The 22,184-nt window shown below is 38.5% G+C and overlaps 1 protein-coding gene across 3 annotated transcripts in view; it reads left to right on the top strand.

The window, feature by feature from the left end:
• DMXL2 (Dmx like 2) overlaps positions 1–22,184 on the top strand; it is a 136,473-nt gene that overhangs the window by 102,278 nt on the left and 12,011 nt on the right. For 2 of the 3 annotated variants that reach the window (XM_045822404.1, XM_045822403.1), the window contains exons 28-33: positions 9,624–9,872; positions 15,998–16,176; positions 17,208–17,338; positions 17,870–17,955; positions 18,542–18,743; positions 19,553–19,670. In XM_045822404.1, coding sequence (XP_045678360.1) covers positions 9,624–9,872; positions 15,998–16,176; positions 17,208–17,338; positions 17,870–17,955; positions 18,542–18,743; positions 19,553–19,670 — 965 coding nt within the window. Of the gene's footprint in view, positions 1–9,623; positions 9,873–15,997; positions 16,177–17,207; positions 17,339–17,869; positions 17,956–18,541; positions 18,744–19,552; positions 19,747–22,184 lie in introns of those variants that run through there. The other variant, XM_045822405.1, reaches the window with a different exon arrangement.

The raw sequence follows: 22,184 nt of genomic DNA, 5'->3' as shown, positions 1-22,184 counted from the left end.
TATTTTTGTTTTTAATAATGTTTTCTGCCACAGTTAAGTACTTAAGTACTGTAATGTCATCTGAAGACTCAGAAAGTTGAGGCTTCAAAGGGCAAGATTTCCTTCATAAAGAACATATTGTCTTCCTTATCCTTGGAAATTCTTTTTAAATTATATTTTATTGATTATGCTATTATAGATGTCCCAATTTTCCCCTTTGCCACCCTCCACCCAGCTCCCCCCACCTCTCTCAGGCAATCCCCCACTATTGTTCATGTCCATGGGTCATGTATGTAAGTTCTTTGGCTACTCCATTTCCTATACTTTACATCCCCATGACTATTCTGTAACTACCTATTTATACTTTTTAATCCCCTCACTTCTTCACCCATTCTCCCATACCTCCCTTCCATCTGGCGACCATTGAAACCTCTGTATTCATGATTCTGTGTCTGTTCTTGTTTTATTTTAGTTTTGATGTGGTTGTCGAAGAGGCAAGCCATGTCTCCCTAAGCTGCTACCTTGACTGGAAGTCCTCATCCTTAGAAATTCTAGGGTCATAGAGAGCAATATTACAGGGATATTCTGAGAAATATGTTAGAATACAATTATTCTTGAGTATAAATTTATATGATAGGAGTGCCCATTCTGTGGAACACATATCCTGCTGTCGCCTGATCCCTCTTTTTCTCTGGTTAGCTCTTCTTCTCATTGTCCACATTTCAAACTTTCCTCACTCTCTTAATACCCTCTTCTGGTCTGCCATGTCATTTAAATTTTACCGTACTTGCGTTATAACTCTAAGTTTACATGTTAATGATCATTGTGAAGAAGGGCAGGAAAAAGAAATGATAAACTCAGTGTGTAATTAATTCATTTATAAATACATTTATAGAAATATTGTTTCATTTTAGCTTTTATTGAAATAATTTCAGATTTTATAAAAAGTTATAAAAATTATACAGATTTCTCTATAACCTTCCACCCAGAATCCCCAAATGTTAACATTATACCATATTGCTTTTTTTCTTTTTTTCTTTTAATCATTGTTCAAGTACAGTTTTCTCCCTTTTACTCCCAATCCAGCCCACCCATCCAACCCTCCCTTCTTCCCTCCCATTACCACCCTCCCCCTAGTTTTTGTCCATGTGTCCTTTAAATTTGTTCCTGTAAACCCTTCCCATTCTCCCCTGAAATTCCTTCTTCTCTCCCCTGTGGCCTCTGTAAGCCTGTCCTCTATTTCAGTGTCTTTGGTTATATTTTGCTTGTTTCTTTGTTTTGTTGTTTAGGTTCCTGTTAAAGGTAAGATCATATGGTATTTGTCTTTCACTGCCTGGCTTGTTTCGCTTAGCATAATGCTTTCCAGCTCCATCCAAGCTGTTGCAAAGGGTAGGAGCTCCTTCTTTCTGTTGCGTAGAATTCCATTGTGTAAATGTACCATAGTTTTTTGATCCATTCATTTACTGATGGGCATCTAGGTTGCTTCCAGCACTTGGTTATTGTAAATTGTGCTGCTATGAACATTGGGGTGCATAGGTTCTTTTGCATTGGTGTTTTAGTGTTCTTAGGATAAAGCCCCAGCAGTGGAATTGCTGGGTCAAAAGGCAGATCCATTTTTAGTTTTCTGAGGAAGTTCCATACTGCTTTCCATAGTGGTTGTACCAGTCTGCAATCCCACCAGTAGTGCACTAGGGTTCCCTTTTCTCCACAACCTCTCCAACACTTGTTGTTTATTGCTTTGTTTATGATGGCCATTCTGTCTGGTGTGAAGTGGTATCTCATTGTGGTTTTAATTTGCATCTCTCTGATAGCTAGCGATATTGAACATCATTTCATGTGTCTTTGGATTTTCTGTATGTCCTCCTTGGAGAAGTGTCTGTTTGAGTCCTTTGCCCATTTTTTAATTGGGTTGCTTGTCTTCTTAGAGTGGAGTCATGTAAATTCTTTATATATTTTGGAGATTAAACCCTTGTCTGAGGTATCATTGGCAAATATGTTTTCCCATGCAGTTGGTTCTCTTTTTATTTTGATACTGTTTTCTTTAGCTGTGCAGAAGCTTTTAATTTTGATGAAGTCCCATTTGTTTATTCTTTCCTTTATGTCCCTTGCTCTAGGGGACATGTCAGTAAAAAAGTTTCTGCGTGAAATATCTGAGATTTTCCTACTTACGTTCTCCTCTAGGACTTTAATGGTGTCATGTTTTATATTTAAGTCTTTTATCCACCTTGAATTTATTTTTGTATAAGGTGTAAGTTGGTGCTCGAGTTTCATTTTTTTGCACGTGGCTTCCAGTTCTCCCAACACCATTTGTTGAAGAGGCTATTTTTACTCCATTTTATGTTGCTGCTTCCTTTGTCAAATATTAATTGACCATAGAGACTTGGGTTTATTTTTTGGCTCTCTGTTCTGTTTCATTGGTCCATGTGCCTGTTTTTATGCCAGTACCAGGCTGTTTTGATTACAGTGGCCTTGTAGTATAGGTTAGTGTCAGGTATTGTGATCCCTCCTACTTTACTCTTCTTTCTCAAAATTGCAGCAGCTATTTGGGGTCATTTATGGTTCTATATAAATTTTTGAAGTGTTTGTTCTATGTCTGTGAAATAAGCCATTGGTACTTTAATAGGAATTGCATTGAATGTGTAAATTGCTTTGGGTAGTATGGACATTTTGATGATATTAGTTCTTCCAATCCATGAACACGGTATATGTTTCCATTTGTTTGTGTCTTCCTTGATTTCTTTCCTCAGTGTTATGTAGTTTTCTAAATACAGGTCTTTTACCTCTTTGGTTAGGTTTATTCCTAGATATTTTTTTTTTTTTTTTTTGCTATTTCAAATGGGATTTTTTTCCTTGATTTCTGCTTCTGCTGTTTCATTGTTGGTGTACAGAAATGCCTTTGATTTCTGGATATTGACTTTGTATCCCACTGTTTTGCCAAATTCATTTATTAGATCAAGCAATTTTTTGGTGGAGTCTGTAGGATTTTCTTTTTTTATTATTATTTTATTTTATTATTATTTTTTTAATCATTGTTCAAATACAGTTTTCTCCTTTTTACTCCCAATCCAGTCCCCCCCCTCCCACCCTCCCCACTTCCCTCCCATTACCACCCTCCCCTTAGTCTATGACCATGTGTCCTTTAAGTTTGTTCCTGTGAACCCTTCCCACTGTCCCCTTAAATTCCCTTTTCTCTCCCCTCCGGTCACCATCAGCCTGTCCTCTATTTCAGTGTCTTTGGTTATATTTTGCTTATTTCTTTGTTTTGTTATTTAGGTTCCTGTTAAAGGTGAGATCATATGGTATTTGTCTTTCACTGCCTGGCTTGTTTCGCTTAGCATAATGTTTTCCAGCTCCATCCATGCTGTTGCATAGGGTAGGAGCTCCTTCTTTCTTTCTGCTGCATAGAATTCCATTGTGTAAATGTACCATAGTTTTTTGAGGATTTTCTATGTACACTATCATGTCATCTGCAAACAGTGACAGTTTTGTTTCCTCCTTTCCGATTTGGATGCCTTTTATTTCTTTTTCTTGTCTGATTGCTGTGGCTAAAACTTCCAGTACTATATTGAATAGAAGTGATGAAAGTGGACAGCCTTGTCTTGTTCCTGATCTTAGTAGAAAAGATTTTAATTTTTGCCCATTGAGTATGATGTTGGCTGTAGGTCTCTGATATATAGCCTTTATTATGTTGAGGAATGCTCCCTGTATTCCCACTTTGCTGAGTGTTTTTATCATAAATGGGTGCTGAACCTTATCAAATGCTTTTTCTGCATCTATTGGTATGATCATGTGGTTTTTGTCTTTGCTTTTGTTTATGTGATGTATTACATTTACTGATTTGTGAATATTGCACCATCCTTGCATCCCTGGAATGAATCCCACTCGGTCATGGTGTATGATCTTTTTAAGGTATTGTTGGATGTGGTTTGCCAGTATTTTGTTGAGGATTTTAGCATCAATGTTCATCAGCGATATTGGCCTGAAGTTTTCTTTCTTTGTTGTGTCTTTATCTGGTTTTGGAATTAGGATGATGTTGGCCTCATAAAAAGAGTTTGGGAGACTCCCATCTTTTTGGATGTTTTGGAATAGTCTGTGAAGGATAGGGGTTAGCTCTTCCTTAAATGCTTTGTAGAATTCTCCTGTGAAACCATCCATTCCAGGGCTTTTGTGTGTTGGGAGTTTTTTGATTACTGTTTCAATTTCTTTTGCTGTTATTGGTTTGTTCAGGCTTTCTGCTTCTTTTTCATTGAGTTTTGGAAGATTATATTTTTCTAGAAATTTGTCCATTTCACCTAGGTTTTCAAATTTTTTGGCATACAGTTCTTCGTAGTAATTTCTTACAATCCTTTGTATTCTGTCATATCTGTTGTAATCTCTCCTCTTTCATTTCTGATTGTGTTTATTTGGGTCTTCTCTCTTTTTTTCGTGATGAGTCTGCTTAAAGGCTTGTTGATTTTGTTTATCTTTTCAAAGAACCAGCTCTTGGATTCATTGATCCTTAGAATTGTGCTTTTAGTCTCGATGTCATTTAATTCTGCTCTGATCTTGGTTATTTCCTTCCTTCTGATTGCTCTGGGCTGTCTTTGTTGTTGTTCCTCAAGTTCTTGTAGACGTAGGGTTAGGTTGTTTGGAATGTTTCTAACTTTTTTTAGGTGGGCCTGTATCGCTATGAACTTCCCTCGCAGGACTGCCTTGGCTGTGTCCCATAAGTTTTGGGTTGTTGTGAGTTCGTTTTCATTTGTTTCCAGAAACCTTTTGATTTCTTCCCTAATATCATTCTTGACCCATTCATTGTTTAATAGCTATTTAATCTCCATGATTTTGAGTGTTTTGGGTTTTTTTCCTTGGGGTTGGTTTCTAGCTTCAGTCCCTTGTGATGCAAGAAAATGCTTGGTATGATTTCAATTTTCTTGAAATTGTTGAGGCTTGTTTTGTGTCCTAGCATGTGGTCAGTCTTTGAAAATGTTCCGTGTACATTTGAAAAGAATGTGTATTTAGCTTCTTTGGGATGGAGGGCTCTGTATATATCTGTAAAGTTCATTTCATCAAGGGTATTGTTCAATGCCACAATATCTTTGTTGATATTTTGTTTGGAAGATCTGTCCATTTTTGATAGTGGGGTGTTAAAACCCCCCAGTATAATTGTGTTGCTGTCCATATCTTTCTTGAAGTCCTCTAAGATTTTCTTTATATAATTGGGTACTCCTGTGTTGGGTGCATATATATTTACAATATTTATGTCTTCTTGGTGGATTCTTCCCTTGAGTATTATGAAGTGACCTTCTGGGTCTTTTTTTATGGACCTTTTTTGGAAGTCTATTTTGCCTTATATGAGTACTGCTACCCCGGCTTTTTTTTCCTGTCCATTTGCTTGGAAGATTTGTTTCCAGCCCTTCACTTTTAGCTTGTGCAGGTCTTTTATCCTGAGGTGGGTTTCTTGTAGGCAGCATATGTGTGGGTCATTTTTTTCTTATCCATTCAGCTATTCTATGTCTTTTGATTGAAGCATTTGATCCATTTACGTTTAAGGTTATTATTGATAGGTACTTATTCATTGTCTTTTATGTACGCGTGTTGCTCTTTCTCTCTCTCTCTCTTCCTTCCCTTCCTTAAAGCAGTCCCTTTAGAATCTCTTGCAGAGCTGGTTTGGTGGAGGTGTATTCTTTTAGACTTCTTTTGTCTGAGAAACTTCTTATTTGGCCTTCTATCTTGATTGGGAGCCCTGCTGGGTAAAGTAGCCTTGGTTGTAGACCTCTTGTTCTCATTACTTGGAATGTTTCTTGCCATTCTCTTCTGGCTTGGAGTGTTTCCATTGAGAAGTCAGCTGTTAGCCTTATTGGGGCTCCCTTGTATGTTACTTGCTGTTTCTCCCTTGCTGCCTTTAATATTCTCTCTTGGTCTTGAAATTTTGCTATTTTAATTATGATGTGTCTTGAGGTGGGCCTCTTTGGGTTCCTCTTGATTGAGACTCTCTGTGTTTCCTGGGTTTGTGTGACTTTTTCTCTCATCAAATTAGGGAAGTTTTCCTTCATTAGTTTTTCAAATAGGTTTTCTATCCCTTGCTCTTCTTCTTCTCCATCTCCTTCTGGTATCCCTATTATACCGATATTATTACGTTTCATATTGTCTTGCATTTCTCTTAATCCCTCTTCATTCTTTCTGAGCCTCTTTTCCTTTTCTTGCTCTTTCTGGGTGTTGTTTTCTAGTTTTTCCTCTAGCTCGCTAATCCGATCTGCTTCATCAATCCTGCTTTTCATTCCTTCTGCTGTGTTCCTCAGTTCAGAAATGGCATTCTTCATTTCCTCTTGGCCCTTGTCGAGAGTTTCTGTTTCCTTTTTCATGTTTATATAGTTTGCAGTGAGATCATTGTAGCTTCTCTCTAGTTTCTGGTAGCTCATTGTGAGTTCATTGAGCTTCCTGATAATCATTGTTTTGAACTCAATATCTCATAGTTGAGTTGCCTCTATTTCATTTAGCATTTTTTCTGAGGCTTCCTCCTTTCCCTTCAATTGGGGATTGTTTCTTTGTTTTCTCATTGTTTGTGGGATTCTTCTTGTTAGCCTCTGTTTCTTAAATTGATCTGTTCTGGTTCCCTGTGATTATGGTGTGAACTTATGTGGTAGAATACCTGTGAGATTTAGTGGTGCAGTCTCTTTCGTGTATCCTGGTGTTCAGAACTCCCCCCTGCTCTTTTTTGTGATCAGTTGGAGGTGTAAGGCAAAATGGTTTAAGACAGCAAGACAGTAGATTATGATATTTACATTAGCAGCCAATAGAGAAGAGATGGGGTATCCTCTGGCTCATTATAGTGTTAACCGTGACCCTCCACCTCACTATCCATGTTTTAGAAAGGATGGAAAGAAGGTAAGATTCTTATTGGGGACGAAAGGATTGTTAGTTGGATTTAGAAAGCTGTGAGGCTGTGGGAGGTCAGATTTTGAGGTAGGGTTGGAATAAAGATTAGTAAATAGGAGTAGTGTCTAAAAGAATAGAGACAACCCCCACAATAATATAGTTCAGGAAATTGCAAAGTGGGCTGAGATCAGGTAGGGGTGTTGAGTAGTATTTACAATTGTATGAACTAGGTCTTATTTACAGTAATATTAAAGCAACAATCTTGTGGCAGAATCTATGAAGTCTGGATAACAAGAACAAGGAGTATAGAACCTTGAGAGGTGTACTAATGGAACAGAGATGAAGGATAGTAAATTATCAACACACTGTGACTGAGATAACGGGGAACCTATCAAATGACCGTGTAACCAGCCAAGCAAAGAAGATTATACAGAAAGAAAAAGAATACCAAAATACTATTAAAATAAGAAATGTCGGAAAAGTGAGAAAAAGATAATACAAATTTGCAGTAACTTACAAGCTCAAAAAAAAGGGAAATAAAAGCAGAAGATGGAGTGCAGGAGAGAGAAATTTGGAGTGCAGGGAGTAATACTAGGATGAATGGAAGAGAAACATAAGGGATTAAGAGATATAAAAATAGTAAGAATTGAAAAAAAGTCACTTAAAACACAAGATAAAATCAACCAACAACAGCCAAAAAAACAAAACAAAACAAAACAAAAAAACCTCTTGTTGGTTTCTAACTGGCCAGACCAGTTTTTCTGGTCTTGCTGGCTTCAGCAGGCTGAGGGGCATTTGAAATGCTTATCACTCTTCCCAGTCAAATCTCAGTAAGTCTCTCAGGTACTATCCCCAGGGCCAGCAGGGCACTCTCCCCAGAGCCCATCTGGCTTTCCCTTACAGGACCCTGGGTGCTCCTCAGAACGCTCTCTGGAACTCACTGCTGCGGTCTCCCGGGCTCCAGGGCCCCACAGGGCTCCTGCGTCTTTTTGGTTTCATGTTGCAAGCTCTGGGGATTACAAGGAGATGCACCCTTCCCCCAAATTCCACTGCGGCGGGTGCTGTGTTCTCAGGAAGCACCTGAGATTTTTCTGAATTCACGGTGCAATCTCTGGCAGGTTGTAAAAGGGCGTGCCCATCCACCAAATTTTTGAGTTTCGGGCTCTAGGAACGCACTAAGGGCTGCGTCCCTTCTGGTTTCCCAGTGTGAGAGTCAGGATTCCCGAGGGGGCGTGTGCCTCTACAGTTCACCACTGCAGGCTCCAGAAACCTGAGAACGCCGTGCCCTTTCCTTGATCGGGGTTGCAAGGTCTGGGTTTTCCACCGATCCACACTCCCACTGGGCTGGGGGTGCGGGCGCATTTCCAGGCCACCCCTGGTTGTGCCGGCTGGAGGCACTCACTTCTCCCACAGCTGTGTGTGGGTTCTCGCAGCCCCTGGGTGATTGTCTCCCAGTCCAACTGCCCTCTCTGTGCCTTCAAGCCACAAGGTGTCCCCTGGTGTTGCTCAACCCCCATAGTCCGGGGAGGGAGCAGCGACTCTGCTCTTCTGGGTGTCCTGAAGCAGTCTCCTTACTGTCTGGTTTTTCAATGATCGCTATAATTTTTGGTGTCCTGTTTTCAAAAATGTTTCGGTAACCTAGGCCATTTGCTCTGTTCCTCCACCGATCCAAGAGTTTTCCTCCTCTTCACAGAAGCTGAGAATCACGCTGTCTGGGGCAAAGCCGCCATCTTTCACCACCCCCCCCCCATTGCTTTATCATTCATTCCTTCTCTCTCTCACAATGTCTCACTCATTTTGTGTGTGTATATATGTGTATTTTTCTGAAATACTTGTAACTTTTAGACATGATGCCCTTTTAAACCTAAATGTATCAGTCTTTCCTAAAAACAGACATCCTCTTAATATAACCAAATTCAGCATCTTAACATCGATTCAATACTGTAATCTATAGTTTTTTTCACATTTTACCATTTATCCCATTAAATGTCATGTAACATTTAGTTGCAGTTTCTCATGAGTTTCCTCTAATTTGGAGCAGTTCCTCATTCTTTCTTTGTGTCTCACGAATTTGCCACTTTTGAAGAGAACTAGTCAGTTATCTTTCTGGATGTCCCTCAATTTGGATTTTTCTGATGTTTTCTTAATATTAGATTGAAGGTATGTGTTTTTGGCAAGGATCCCACAGAAGGGATACTGTGCCCTTCTCAGTGCACAGTAGCGAGGAGCACATGATGCTGGTTGGCCCTATTACTGGTGTTGCTCACTGATCTCTTTGTAAGGCAGCTTCTGCCAGACTTCTCCTTTGTAAAGTCACTCTTTTTTTTTCTTCGCAAAGTTACTGTTTTTTTTCCTTTGCAATGAATAAGTATTTGAATAGACACTTTGAGACTGTGTAAAATATACTTTTACCCACAAATTCTAGCCTGTAGTGATGCTTCTTGCCTGAATCAGCTATTACTGTGGATGTTACTAGATGGTGATTTTCTAATTCTATCATTCCTTCTGCTTATTACTTGAAATTATACTGAAGTTGTATGGTAAGGGAGAGCTTTACCTTCTCCCCTTTTTAATTATTTATTTGCTCATTTCTTATCCCAATATAGAATAATGGGTTCTTGTTTTGTAGGTTATAAGCCATTCCTTCCATTGTTTATTTTGTTGTTCAAATTATGGAAGTATGTATTTCTTATTATATAGGTACATAATTTTGGTTAAATTGCAATTTTGGTATTTTTTTCTGGAGCTTTATGCTGATATACTTTCTATGATATTATATACCCTTGCAGGTGTGAACTCACTTATTAATCTCTTGAGTTCAGCCCAAGATGAAGACCAGCCAAAATTGAACATTTTGTTGTGTGAAGCTGTTGTTGCTGTTTACTTAAGTTTATTGATACATGCTCTTGCCACAAATTCTTCCAATGAATTGTTCCGACTTGCAGCACACCCGTTAAATAATCGAATGTGGGCTGCTGTTTTTGGAGGGGGTGTAAAACTTGTTGTGAAACCTCAAAGACAATCAGAAAATATTTCAGGTAAGATTAATGTATGTAAATGTAAATAATTAACCATTGTTAAAGTAAAGGATTTTGAAAATATTTTAAGAATTTTTATTTTGAAAATCAGTAATGGTTAAAGTATAATCACTTTTTGTAAAGATTTTTATTTATTTATTTTTAGAGAGGGAAAGGGAGGGAGAAAGAGAGGGAGAGAAACATCAATGTGTGGTTGCCTCTCACGCGCCCCCTATTGGGACCTGGTCTGACCCCAGGCATGTGCCCTGACTGGGGGGTTGAACTGGTGACCCTGTGGTTCACAGGCCAGCGCTCAATCCATTGAGTCATACCTGCCTGGGCAAAAGTATAATTACTTTTGTTGGGATAGTAAATAACTAAACTCATGTTAAAATAAGAAATATATAATAATTTCAGTTGAACAGTATTTGATACCAGGACAAATTTAAGGAAGATAAGAAAGAAAAGAAGTAAAGGAAAGATAAAGGTAAGTGAGGAGACAATGTTAAGGAATGAGGCCATGGAAAAGGGATAGTTTTTAATTAGAGAAAAAGATTTTTAAAAATTTTGAATTTTTCTATTATAGTTATTGTATAATATTATATTAGTTTCAGGTGTACAACCCAGTGATTAGACATTTATATAACTTACAAGTGTTCATCCCAATAAATCTAGAACCAGTCTGATACCATACATAGTTACTACAGTATTATCAACTATATTCCCTATGCTGTACTTTGCATCCCCAGGACTGTTCTTTAACTGCCAATTTGTGCTTCTTAATCCCCTTATCTTTTAGAAAGAAGATTTCAGTAAATCCTTCTAAGCTTTATTGGGCATACCAGCAGCTGGCTTCAGATTAAGTTTATGGCTATGTATAAGATAGCTGTTCCACTCATGCACCTTGTTTATTTATTCTTTTTTGGCATGTTTTCTCCCTTGTAGATTAGAATATATTTTTCATCTTGCTTTTTAAGATGGTAGGATATGGGAGATATAGACAAATGCCATAGGAAAGCTTTCCATCTTAGTGTGGAAACAAAGAAATCATCTTAATTCATCCTTAGAAATGGTCATATTACAGATGAACAGTTAGTGGCACAAGTTTAAATGGCACAGGTTCTAACCTGTGTGCTTACTGCCCAAGTGGATTGAAATGAATAGGTCAAGGCAAAGTGAGGGGAGAGAGCTCACCAACTCCCATTTCTTCTACTCCCATTATAGTTTAGAGTCGTCACTCTTAAACTTTCTTGTAACTTAGTTGTAGTCCACTTTAAACTTCAAAAAGTTTTCCCCCAAACTCACTTCCATTCCTGAATTTTCCTATTATTTTTTATGGTAATTCATTCATCAAGTTATCCACACTTAAAATCTCTGAGTATGCATTCATATTTGCATTCACTTACTGCCTACTGTCCGCTTTGGAGATATGGAGTGAACAAACCAGACAAATCCCTCACCTTCATGAAACTTACCTCCAGTGGAGGTAAAATTAACAAATAAAATTTCAGGTATGATTAGAACTCTGATAAAAATAAAGCAGAGTAACTGGAGAGGAAGAGGGGGTGAGGACAGTTTAGTTAGGGTAGGCAAAAGACATTGCTGATTAGAGAGCAGAGCCTTAGGGAAGTTATGCTCATACCATGCAGAGCATTCCAGGCAGATGGAGCAATGAGGGCAAAGGTCTAGAGATGGGACTGATTTCCTGGCCTTTTTAGGAACTACAAAGGAGGCCAGAATGGCTATCATTGGGGTTGGGGGGAGGGTATTCAGATGAAATAAGATAAGTAGCTGGAGGCAAGGTCACTTAGGGTTTCATGGATCATGGTATGGACTTTAGCTCTTCTAAAGAAAGATAGGAAACATCTGGAGCTTTTTAAGCATAGGAGTGACATAGTCTGACTTAGGTTTCAGAAGACCCACTCTAGCTGCTGTGTGGAGAATAGATGGTGCCACAGGAATAAAAGTAGGGGGCCGGGTGGGAGGCTACTGTTATTGTCCACTTAAAAGATAATTGTGAGACTTCTGGCCAAGATGGAGGCATAGGTAGATACACTGTGCCTCCTGGCACAACCAAGATAGGGACAACAATTTAGAAACAGAATAACAACCAGAACTTACAGAAAATTGATCTGAATGGAAGTCAGACAAACAAGAAGTTAAAATAGACCCATTCACCCAGACCGGTAGGAGGGGCAGAGTTAGGCAGCCAGTGCAGTCGTGGCACGGAGAGCAGAGAGCGTTGGGACTGGGCGCATAAGGCATCCGGGGCGCACAAGACCGAAGTGGGTGGACCCTGAGTGCCCAAACAGCAGCTGGCAGATCCCAGCCGAGAGGTGGCAACCGGCAGACCCAGTGAGGTGGCGGTTGTGAAGCAAAGCACTGTGCACAACCCAGGATCACAGCTCTGGGAAATAGAGCCTTAGGGCACTGATTGAAAATACCTGTGGGGGTTGAGGCATAGGGAGAGACTCCCAGCCTCACAGGAGAGGTCATTGGAAGGTCCCACAGTGTGCACACGCCCACCCACACGGGAATAGGCACCAGAGGGGCCCAGTTTGCTTGGGGGGGGGGAAGCAGCAGAAGGAACTGAGGTCCAATGGAGAGCGGAGCAAGCGCCACTGTTTCCTCTTGGACCCCACCCCCACATACATGTCACAACCCAGTGACTGGGTTGCCAGCCCTGGTGAACACCTAAGGCTCTGCCCCTCATACGTAACAGGTGCAACCAGACCAAAGGGGTGGGGGGAAAGATGGCTCAAACAGAATTGAAAGCCCCAGGCAGTTTTTTTAAGCGACTGAGAGATAGCCAACCTATCAGAGGCACAGTTCAAAGCACTGGTGATCAGAATGCTCATAGAATTGGTTGATTTTGGTCACAAATTAGATGAACAAATGAAGGCTACAATAAGTGAAATGAAGAAAAATGCACAGGGAACCAATAGTGATGGAATGACAGCTGGGTCTCACATCAATGGAGTGGACCAGAAGGAAGAAAAAAACATACAACCAGAAAAGAATGAAGAAACAAGAATTCAAAAAAATGAGGAGAGGCTTAGGAACCTCCAGGTCATCTTGAAATGTTCCAACATCCGAATTATAGGGGTACCAGAAGGAGAAGAGGAAGAGCAACAAGTGGAAAACTTATTTGAACAAATAATAAAGGAGAACTTCCCCATTCTGGCAAAGGAAATGGACTTCCAGGAAGTCCAGGAAGCTCAGAGAGTCCCAAAGAAGTTGGACCCAAGGAGGAACACACCAAGGCACATCATAATGACATTAGCCAAGATAAAAATGAAGGAGAGAATCCTAGAAGCAGCAAAAGATAAGGAGACAGTAACCTACAAAGGAGCTCCCATCAGACTGTCTGCTGATTTCTCAGAAGAGACCTTACAGGCAAAAAGGGGCTGGAAAGAAGTATTCCAAGTCATGAAAGACAAGGACCTACATCCCAGATTGCTCTATCCAGCAAAGCTTTCATTTAGAGTGGAAGGGCAGATAAAGTGCTTTTCAGATAAGGTCAAGTTAAAGGAGTTCATCATCACCAAGCCCTTATTCTATGAAATGTTAAAGGGACTTATCTAAGAAAAGGAAGATAAAAAAAACATGTATAGTAAAATGACAGCAAACTCACAATTATGAACAACCACACCTAAAACAAAAACAAAGTAAGCAAACAACTAGAACAGGAACAGAACCACAGAAATGGAGATCACATGGAGGGTTAGCAACAGGGGAGTGGGAGGAGTGAGGGGGAAAGGTAGAGAGAGTAAGTAGTATAGATGGTAGGTAGAAAATAGACGGGGGAGGGTAAGAATAGTATGGGAAATGTCGAAGCTAAAGAACTTACGACACATGGACATGAACTAAAGGGGGGAATGTGGGTGGGAGAGGGTGTGCAGGGTGGAGGGGAATGAAAAGGGGGAAATGGGACAACTGTAATAGCATAATCAATAACATATTTTAAAAAAAGATAATTGTGGTCCTGGCCAGGTGGCTCAGTTGGTTGGAGTGGCACAAAAAGGTTGTGGGTTCAGTCCCTGGTTGGGGCATATACGGGAGGTAACTGATTAATGTTTCTCGCTCACATCGATGTTTCTCTCTCTCTCATTCTCTCTTTCTCCCCTTTCCTCTTTCTCTAAAATTAATAGCAAAAATATCCTTGAGTAATGATTTAAAAAATAAGATAACCAATAATAAATGAATTTTATCATTTTATAATATATGATCATCATTCTTTATACCTTAAACATACACAGTGATGCATTCCAATTATTTCTCAGTAAAACTGGAAAAAAGACTGGCAGTACAAATGTTGGCAAGGATATTTAACAACTGGAACTCTCATATTATTGATGAGAATGTAAAATGTACAAGCACTTTGGAAAACAGTTTGAAAGGTTTTTTTTTAATCTTTACCTGAGGATATGTTTGTTGATTTCAGAGAGAGAGGAAGTGGAGAAGGGGAGAGAGAGAGAGAAACATTGATCAGTTGCCTCCTGTACACATGGGAGGCTGGATCAAACCCACAGCCTAGGTCTCCTGACAGGGAATCAGACCTGCAGCCTGTTGGTGTATGGGATGATGCTCTAACCAACTGAGCCACCTGGCCAGGGCTAAGAGTTTGTTATAAATTTATCATGTATGACCCACTTACCCTGTGTTCAAACAATTTCACTTAATTATTTATATAGAAGAATTGGAACCATAGGTTCACACAAAGTTTTGTAAGTAAATCTTCATACATCTTTATTCATAATGGCTCTAAACTGGAATTAACCCAAATGTCAGTTATTGAGTGGGTTAAAAAAATGAATGAGTAAACAAAATGTGGTATATACATGTAATGGAGTTACAGCCATAAAAAGGAATGAAGTACTAATACATGCCACAACCAGCATGAACCTCAAAAATATTATGCTGAGTGGAAGAAGCCAGATACAGAAGTCACATATTGTATGATTCCATTTATATGAAAGATTCAGAATAGGTCCATAGAGACAGAGAGAAGATTAGTGGCTGCCATGGGCTAGAGAGAGGGAGGGAGGGAGAGTGAGTGCCTAATGGTGTGCATTTTTATTTGGGGTGATAAGAATGCTTTGGGATTAGATAGAGATGGTGGTTGCATAACAGTGTGAATGTACTAAATGCCATTGAATTGTAAATATCAAAATGGTTAATTTTATGTAAATTTTACCTCAATTAGAAAAAGGTTAAAGGAGGTTTAGCTTGGGGTGTTGAGTGAAAAATGGTCATACTCTGGATATAATGTGGAGTTATTGCTGATTGTTGATGAATTGTGTGGGGTGTGGGAGAAAGAGGAGTTGAGATAGAATTGTCATTTTCTATGGTGGGGAGCTTTAGAATTGGAGTGGGTTGACTTCTACTTTCTGGCTCTCCGGTGTCCAGTGAGTTCTTGAATCCTTTTGATCATTCTTTTACATATTCCTTGTATCAAACACTTTCTCTCAGTCTTAGCACCCATGATACTAGTTCAGGCTCTTCTTATGTCATCTGTCAATATTCCTCTCTAATTGTTCAAGCAAACCATATCTCATCATGTGACTAGCTCAAGACATTTTTGTGAGGATGCCCAGAGGGTAAGCTTTGAGCCTCATCCACAAGCTGGTCCTGGCCCAACTCTACACTGTTACTGCCCTCCCTCCCTGATGCCCGTCTGGCAAAAGTAGTTTTCTCCTTATTTACTGAAACTTTTGGTCCTTGTTTCTTTTGTCCCTTTACCTTTTGACACTGAGCCTTGGCTCTTCTTTTAAGGCTTGTTTTACATCCTACAAATTCAGTGGATCTTGAACAACATAGCCAGAAATAATTACCCAAGGACTCTCCTTAAGACTTTCTGAATATACCATTTATTTAGTACATTACATCTAGAACTACTTTAATCTTTATCTATATAGCACACAGGCTATTTCATGGAAAGGTAGCCTTTTATGCTGTATCCTCATCTCTGCCAAGATGGCTGGGAAACTGATGCAGGAGGTAGAGTTTAGATGCATAAACTCTAGATGCAAGTAAGTAATTTAGTCTGACCTAAAACATGGTAAAAGTAGGGTGAAAAAAAAGGTTAACTAATTGAATTAATAATGGAAAATAAATGCTTATTTTTTTCTTCTCTTTCTATTTAGCACCTCCTGTTCCTTCTGAAGACATAGATAAACACCGGAGGAGATTCAACATGCGAATGCTGGTCCCTGGAAGGCCTGTAAAAGATGCTACGCCACCACCAGTGCCTGCAGAAAGACCATCTTACAAAGAAAAATTTATTCCTCCTGAACTTAGTATGTGGGATTATTTTGTTGCAAAGGTAAGGGGTGTGAGAAACATAGGGTTAAGTGAACCTGTTTTATTAACTCTTGTACATGTATCACATAGGAATGATGGGGCAGTTTCTGGACTGAATCTCTATAGCATAGATATTTAATCTCTCAAGTCCAGAAACTGAATAGTCATTCAGGAATGATCAGATACTTGATGATGATAAGATACTTGATATGGATGAGACAAATTCAAATGACATGGGATTTTGGTATAAACCAGATGTCAGTTTATTAACATGTAGACAGCATCATCATTTTCTAGTGCCTAGAATACTTTATCTACCATCTAGATTCCCTTCATCTGATTATCAGTTACTTTGGTCAGCATGGAATTAGAGCAGAAGAAGATATTTGGGGGTTTTATTGTTACCAGTCCAAAGTCCAGCGCTTCAAAAAGGCAAAATTCAAAACATCAGAGTTTAGAGTAAGGAAAGATTTATTGATTGAGAAGGTACCAACCGAGAAGATGGGAGAGCCCTAACCTCAAATCCATTTTAAGAAAATACAGAGTTTAGGCTTCTTCATTGTCAGGGGAAGGGAAAATGAGAGGCACTGTTTCTGTAAAATCTCCAGTCCTAAGTGGGATTCCTCTAATGATCAGCGTGTCTAAAGCAGGGGCTGTCAGCCTGAAGGCCGTTGGCACAGCAGGCCCAACAAGATAGAGTCAGAGAGACCAAGCATTTCACAGGTTACATTAGCAGGCTGTGGTGTGGCCCCATGACACATCTCTGTTTCTCTAAGCAGAGGAAATGTCTCTGGGGATCAGAATCTTCATGGGAACCAGATCCATTGTAGTCCCATTTTGTACCATGTTGGGTGCACCTCTTTCCTTCCAGCACTTGCTTTTTTGAGCTCATCATCTATTAACATTCCCCTCTTCAGGCATGTTAACACTGTTGTGACCTTACTGTGAGTGTACAAGAGGGGATAGATCTCCCACCCTGCCTTCTCCCAATGTTACGTTAGGGAAAAAATAACCCAATTACATATTTAAAAATAACTTTACCTTTTGTTGCAGCCGTTTCTCCCTTTGTCTGATAGTGGTGTTATATATGATTCTGATGAAAGCATTCATAGTGATGACGAAGAAGATGATGCTTTTCTTTCAGACACACAAATGCAGGAGCACCAAGATCCAAATTCCTATAGGTAAGTAAGGCTTTTCTCTTTTTGCCTTTTCTTTTGTAGAAAATCCTTATATTACTAATTTTAAGTCACATTATCACAGACTTGTACAAGAACTGACTTGTGTTTCAGGTTAGAAATTCTGTACCTTTTTAAGTAAATTTCCAGAAAGTACAGTATTTCTTTCCCATTCAGATTCAAAGACTAGCTTATATACAGAGTGCAAACACAGCATTTTTAATGAGGGAAAAATATGTAATTTATTGTTGTGTTATTAGAACTTTATACATAATTTGTTGGTGTGCTGTTAGATTCCATGTGGCTGTGGTAAATCCTTTTTCATCAGGTAATTCCAGATATTACAAAAGATACTGTTGTTTATCTTCTATTTTCAAAGACTAAAAAGGTGCCTTTTAAAAATAGTGAGTTGTTAGAAAAGAACTGCTTTTTTCTGTGCAGGAAGACTGGGCTAAACAATCAACAGGGAACATTACTGTGCTTCTCTCATGGTTTTATTTTTCAATTAGGAGAATTTTCTTTTTCTCCCTTCAACAGCTGGGCTCTTCTGCATTTGGCAATGGTTAAGCTCATACTTTACAATGTCAAGAATTTTTTCCCCATTGCTGGGTTGGAATTCTCTGGTAAGTCTGGAATTTGAAAATTAATGTTAATAAATACACTAAATTACCGTCAGCTTTTTCATCTACGGCCATAGCAACCTGAATGCACCCAATCTCATCTGATCTCAGGAGCTAAGCAGGGTCAGGCCTAGTTAGTACTTGGATGGAAGGCCATCAACTTTTCTTTACCAAATCCATATGAAAGAGCATGTGGTGCTAAAAAAAAGGAAATATTGCATTGGAGACTTAAGAGGTCTCATTTATTTTAGGCTCCTGTCTGTGGTTTTAAATAATAGCAAGAATTACTGTCTTCCTAGAAGATTGAAAGATAAAGCAAAAACAACAGACTGGAGAAGCTAGACATTTTCTCAGCTCATTTTAGAGAGCTGACTTTCTGCTTTGCTGAAAGCATTAGGAATCCAGATAGTGTTAGATTAACATTTTCAGATCCTTATTGAAAGCATTGAGAATCCAAATGGCATTAGATTAACATTTTTAGATTTATTTGTATTTTCAGAAGTTTTGGCTGTAAATTCAGATTTGATAAATATGTGGATGATCAACATTTTTTTATCAAACTAAAATGACATATTCTATCACATTTTAGAGTTGCCTGTAACATCACCATTAGGTATTGCTGTGATTAAAAACTTGGAGCATTGGGAACACATCTTGCAAGAGAAAATGGATCAATTTGAAGGTCCACCTCCTAACTATATCAACACATATCCAGCTGACCTTTCTGTAGGAGCTGGACCAGCTATTCTGCGAAATAAGGCTATGCAAGAACCGGAAAATACTCCATTCAAGTAAGAATGCTTTTTTAACGATGATAGTGTAGCTTCGTTTTTAATCTTTCTGGAAGACAGTTTGGCGAAATATGCCAATAGCCTTTAAAACATTCAAAACTTTGAACCTGCAATCCTATTTTTATCATGTATGCTAATAATAAAACATCTTGTTAGAAAATTTTTTCCCAGTATTACCTATGATTCAGTAGACATTATATTCAGTGGAAAACCTTTATTAATCATCATTGTTTTTAAATTTGAGGAGCTCCTACAGAAATTCTTTGAGATAACCTATATATGCAAACAGGTGCTGCTGACCTTTTGTTAGCAATTTAACAGTAAACATAGTACTTTTCATTGATGTTTTGATTGATGCAATGTTTTTATCTGGGCTTCTTTTGATAAATGGCATGTTTTTTTTTCCTTGAAACAGCTGGTCATGGTTAAGAAGAGTACTGCTTATAAGCTTGAAGAGCAGGGCCTTTTAGCTTGTTAGGATGTTAGGAATAAGTCTGTGATTATCTTTGTCGGTGGTGTGCTTTAACCAACAGAACCAACCTAAACTATAATTTAAAAAGAGAGTAATAAGAGAGTCATTTGACTCTCAGCTCAATCTGTTCATTCAGAGAACCTGAAGTTAGAGAATTAAGTGCTAGATTTTTAGAAGAACTAAAAATTAAAAATGAAATAAATTATAAAATTCTGTTAGGCTTAATGCTGTATCTTCTTTGCCATAAATAATGGAGGTTTACAAAAAAAAGTGTCTGCAAATGTGAAACCCATTTCCTGTAGACTAAAGGAGTATGCTGTGTTGATTGTTCTCATAGGTCCCGGGATTCCTCTGCGCTTCCAGTCAAACGACTTTGGCACTTCCTTGTTAAACAAGAAATCCTTCAGGAGACATTTATTAGATATATTTTCACTAAGAGAAGAAAGCAGAGTGAGGTATTTTGAAAAGAGAAATTTCTGTTGTAATTTTTGTTTAGTTTTCTTTAACATTTCTAATGAAGTCCATGCTTGATTTGTTTTGAAATTTACTCTTTTGGTTGGAACTTACCTTTCATACATCATAGGTAATAGTTACCAAACTATAATCAAGTTTTTTAAGGTAAAAACTTACAATTATCATTTCATAACAATGAAACGACATAGGTCACTTGATAAGTTGTGTATACTCAAGTGGAGGTTGGTGATCCCTTTGTAATAGTTGCCTTTGGACTTTCACACGTGATAAACATGTGATGGGTAGTGTGGGGAATTTAACACATAAACGAGTGCACTCTGTTATGATTCTCTGAATATCACTTCCTGAAAATACAGCCCTTTAAACGCATTTTATTTATTTAGCATTTAGAAATGAACAGGATAAACTTCAGAAGCAACAAATTCAGGATGATTTTGTGAGAGAATCAACTACAGAAATACCAAATTCAAAATGAAGGAAGATTGCTTTTACAAAGGGAGGCAGAGACCCTGCTTTGCATGGTGGTTTTTAACCTAAATATAAATTAGTAATGTAATAGCATTCTGGATTTGAGAAGAGTCAGGAATTTGGGAGACTGGCATGGTAGAACTAAAGATGATCTCTTCCTTGTATTATAAAAGGAGGGTACATAGACTGTTGTAGGGCATTTCAGTGTATTTGGCCATTTAATGAGGTAATGGGCAGTTTGGAGCCTGTTCTCAGAGTAGAGTGTCAGATGTGAGTAAAGATTTGGCAAACAAAATATATGAGAAAAAAATGAATTATATTTCACTTAGGAAAGTGAAAACCGAGAGGGGCAGTCTACATGATCCAGTTTCCCAAAGTGAAATACAGAACTGCGTCTCAGTTTTCCCCGTCCCTGAAGCAGCAGAGCTACTGAACTCATCCTTTTCCCTAGTCAGCCACCTACCTGGATGGTAATTGTGCCTGGCCCTTGTGAAGTTTTTATTTTCTCTGTGGATATAAAAATTAGGTACTTAAATGAGGAATTAATTAGAGGAATGAACCATAGAGATTCTTGGGTCTTACAAACTTTTTTGATAACAAAAAACCCTAGTGGTATTGACATTATTGATGTAGGATTTGTTAGCAGGAGCACAGAACCAAATTAATTTCTTTTATTTAATCCACTGTTGACACTATTTCATATAGTGATGCTGAGTCCAAATGCCATATAATAAGATACAGAAATCTAAGAAATAGATTTAAAACAAAAGATACCTGTTTAATTAGGGCTCTCTTATTCACAGAAAGTTCATTGAAGGATTAGTTTCTGTGTATTGAGTTCTTCAAATCACTAAACATAATGACTTATTGAAAATATGCTTTAATTATTCATAAGGTTTGTAGCAGTTTGATTGGGTTGGATCGTCAGAGCCTAAGAGTACTGTGAGAATCCAGGTGTCCAGGTTGTTTGGACTCTCAGGCTTTTGTCTTGCCCTTTAGGTTCTGTTGTCTCCTCTTGGGTTTCCCTCTTCCTTAATGAAGCCTCTCTCTCTGAGCCCCTTACCTCTTTCCTTCCCTTTTCCTTCTTTATGCTCCTCTGTGCTGTTGGGGTCAGCAGCCAATCTGTGTCTTTTCTGCTATTTTTCTGTCAGCTTAGGGTCTCCATGAATAGGGGGACTGGACAGAGATAAATAGAACATTTCTTAAAATGCTGTGTAAGCGTTGGTTGGCTCTAGGGAAGGGAAGAATGTGGCTGGGAGTTTGGACGAGAGGAAGAATTTTTATCATGTACCCTTATGTACATTTTGAACTTTAAATTGTTGAATGAAATCTAGTCCAGTACTGTCGAATAGAACTTCCTGTGATAATGGAGATTTATATCTGTTCTGTACAATATGGTAGACACCAGCCACATAACGGTTATTGAGCAGTTGAAATGTGAATAGTGTGACTGAGGGGCTGAATTTTAAATTTTGTTTCAGTAGCCACACGTGGCCACAGTACTGAATAGCATAGGTGTGCTGAAAAGTTGTCTTCATTAGGGAAAAAAAATTTTAAAGATGTTAAGACATCTTTAAGATGTAAACTGGTCACTGAGTCAGAAATGTGCAACATTGTTAAAACTACCCATCTACTAAAGAGAGTTTAATCTTCTTAATTATTTAATAGGATTTTGGTAATGAATTTGGTAAATTCAGCGAATTAATTAGTAAAAGTGGCAGACTATCCTAAAAGTGCTAACATGTTGGCTAATGAAAAAAAAGACAATAAAAGAAAATTCTGAGAAATGCTGAAATTTTAGATGTATTCATACGGAAATTTTACTTATTGACTATATTAAAGAATATTCCACAAAACAGGTTTTTTGTGAAATTGATAAATGTGGCAAACTCAGGTCCTTCATTACAAGCAAACAGGTTGTTAAGCACTTTGTCGCCTGCACACGTTACCATCTTTACACTGGCAGCTGCAGCAGCTCCAGAGCCGTCTGAAGGCATGCTCAGGGAACTGGGCCCTTTTGGCTTTAA

Source organism: Phyllostomus hastatus, unplaced genomic scaffold, assembly GCF_019186645.2.
Source record: "Phyllostomus hastatus isolate PE091 unplaced genomic scaffold, TTU_PhHast_1.1 phas_scaffold_501, whole genome shotgun sequence".
In the NCBI taxonomy this organism is placed as follows: Eukaryota; Metazoa; Chordata; class Mammalia; order Chiroptera; family Phyllostomidae; genus Phyllostomus; species Phyllostomus hastatus.
The sequence above is the reverse complement of the archived record's forward strand: the minus strand, read 5'-3'. Positions and strand labels throughout refer to the sequence as shown.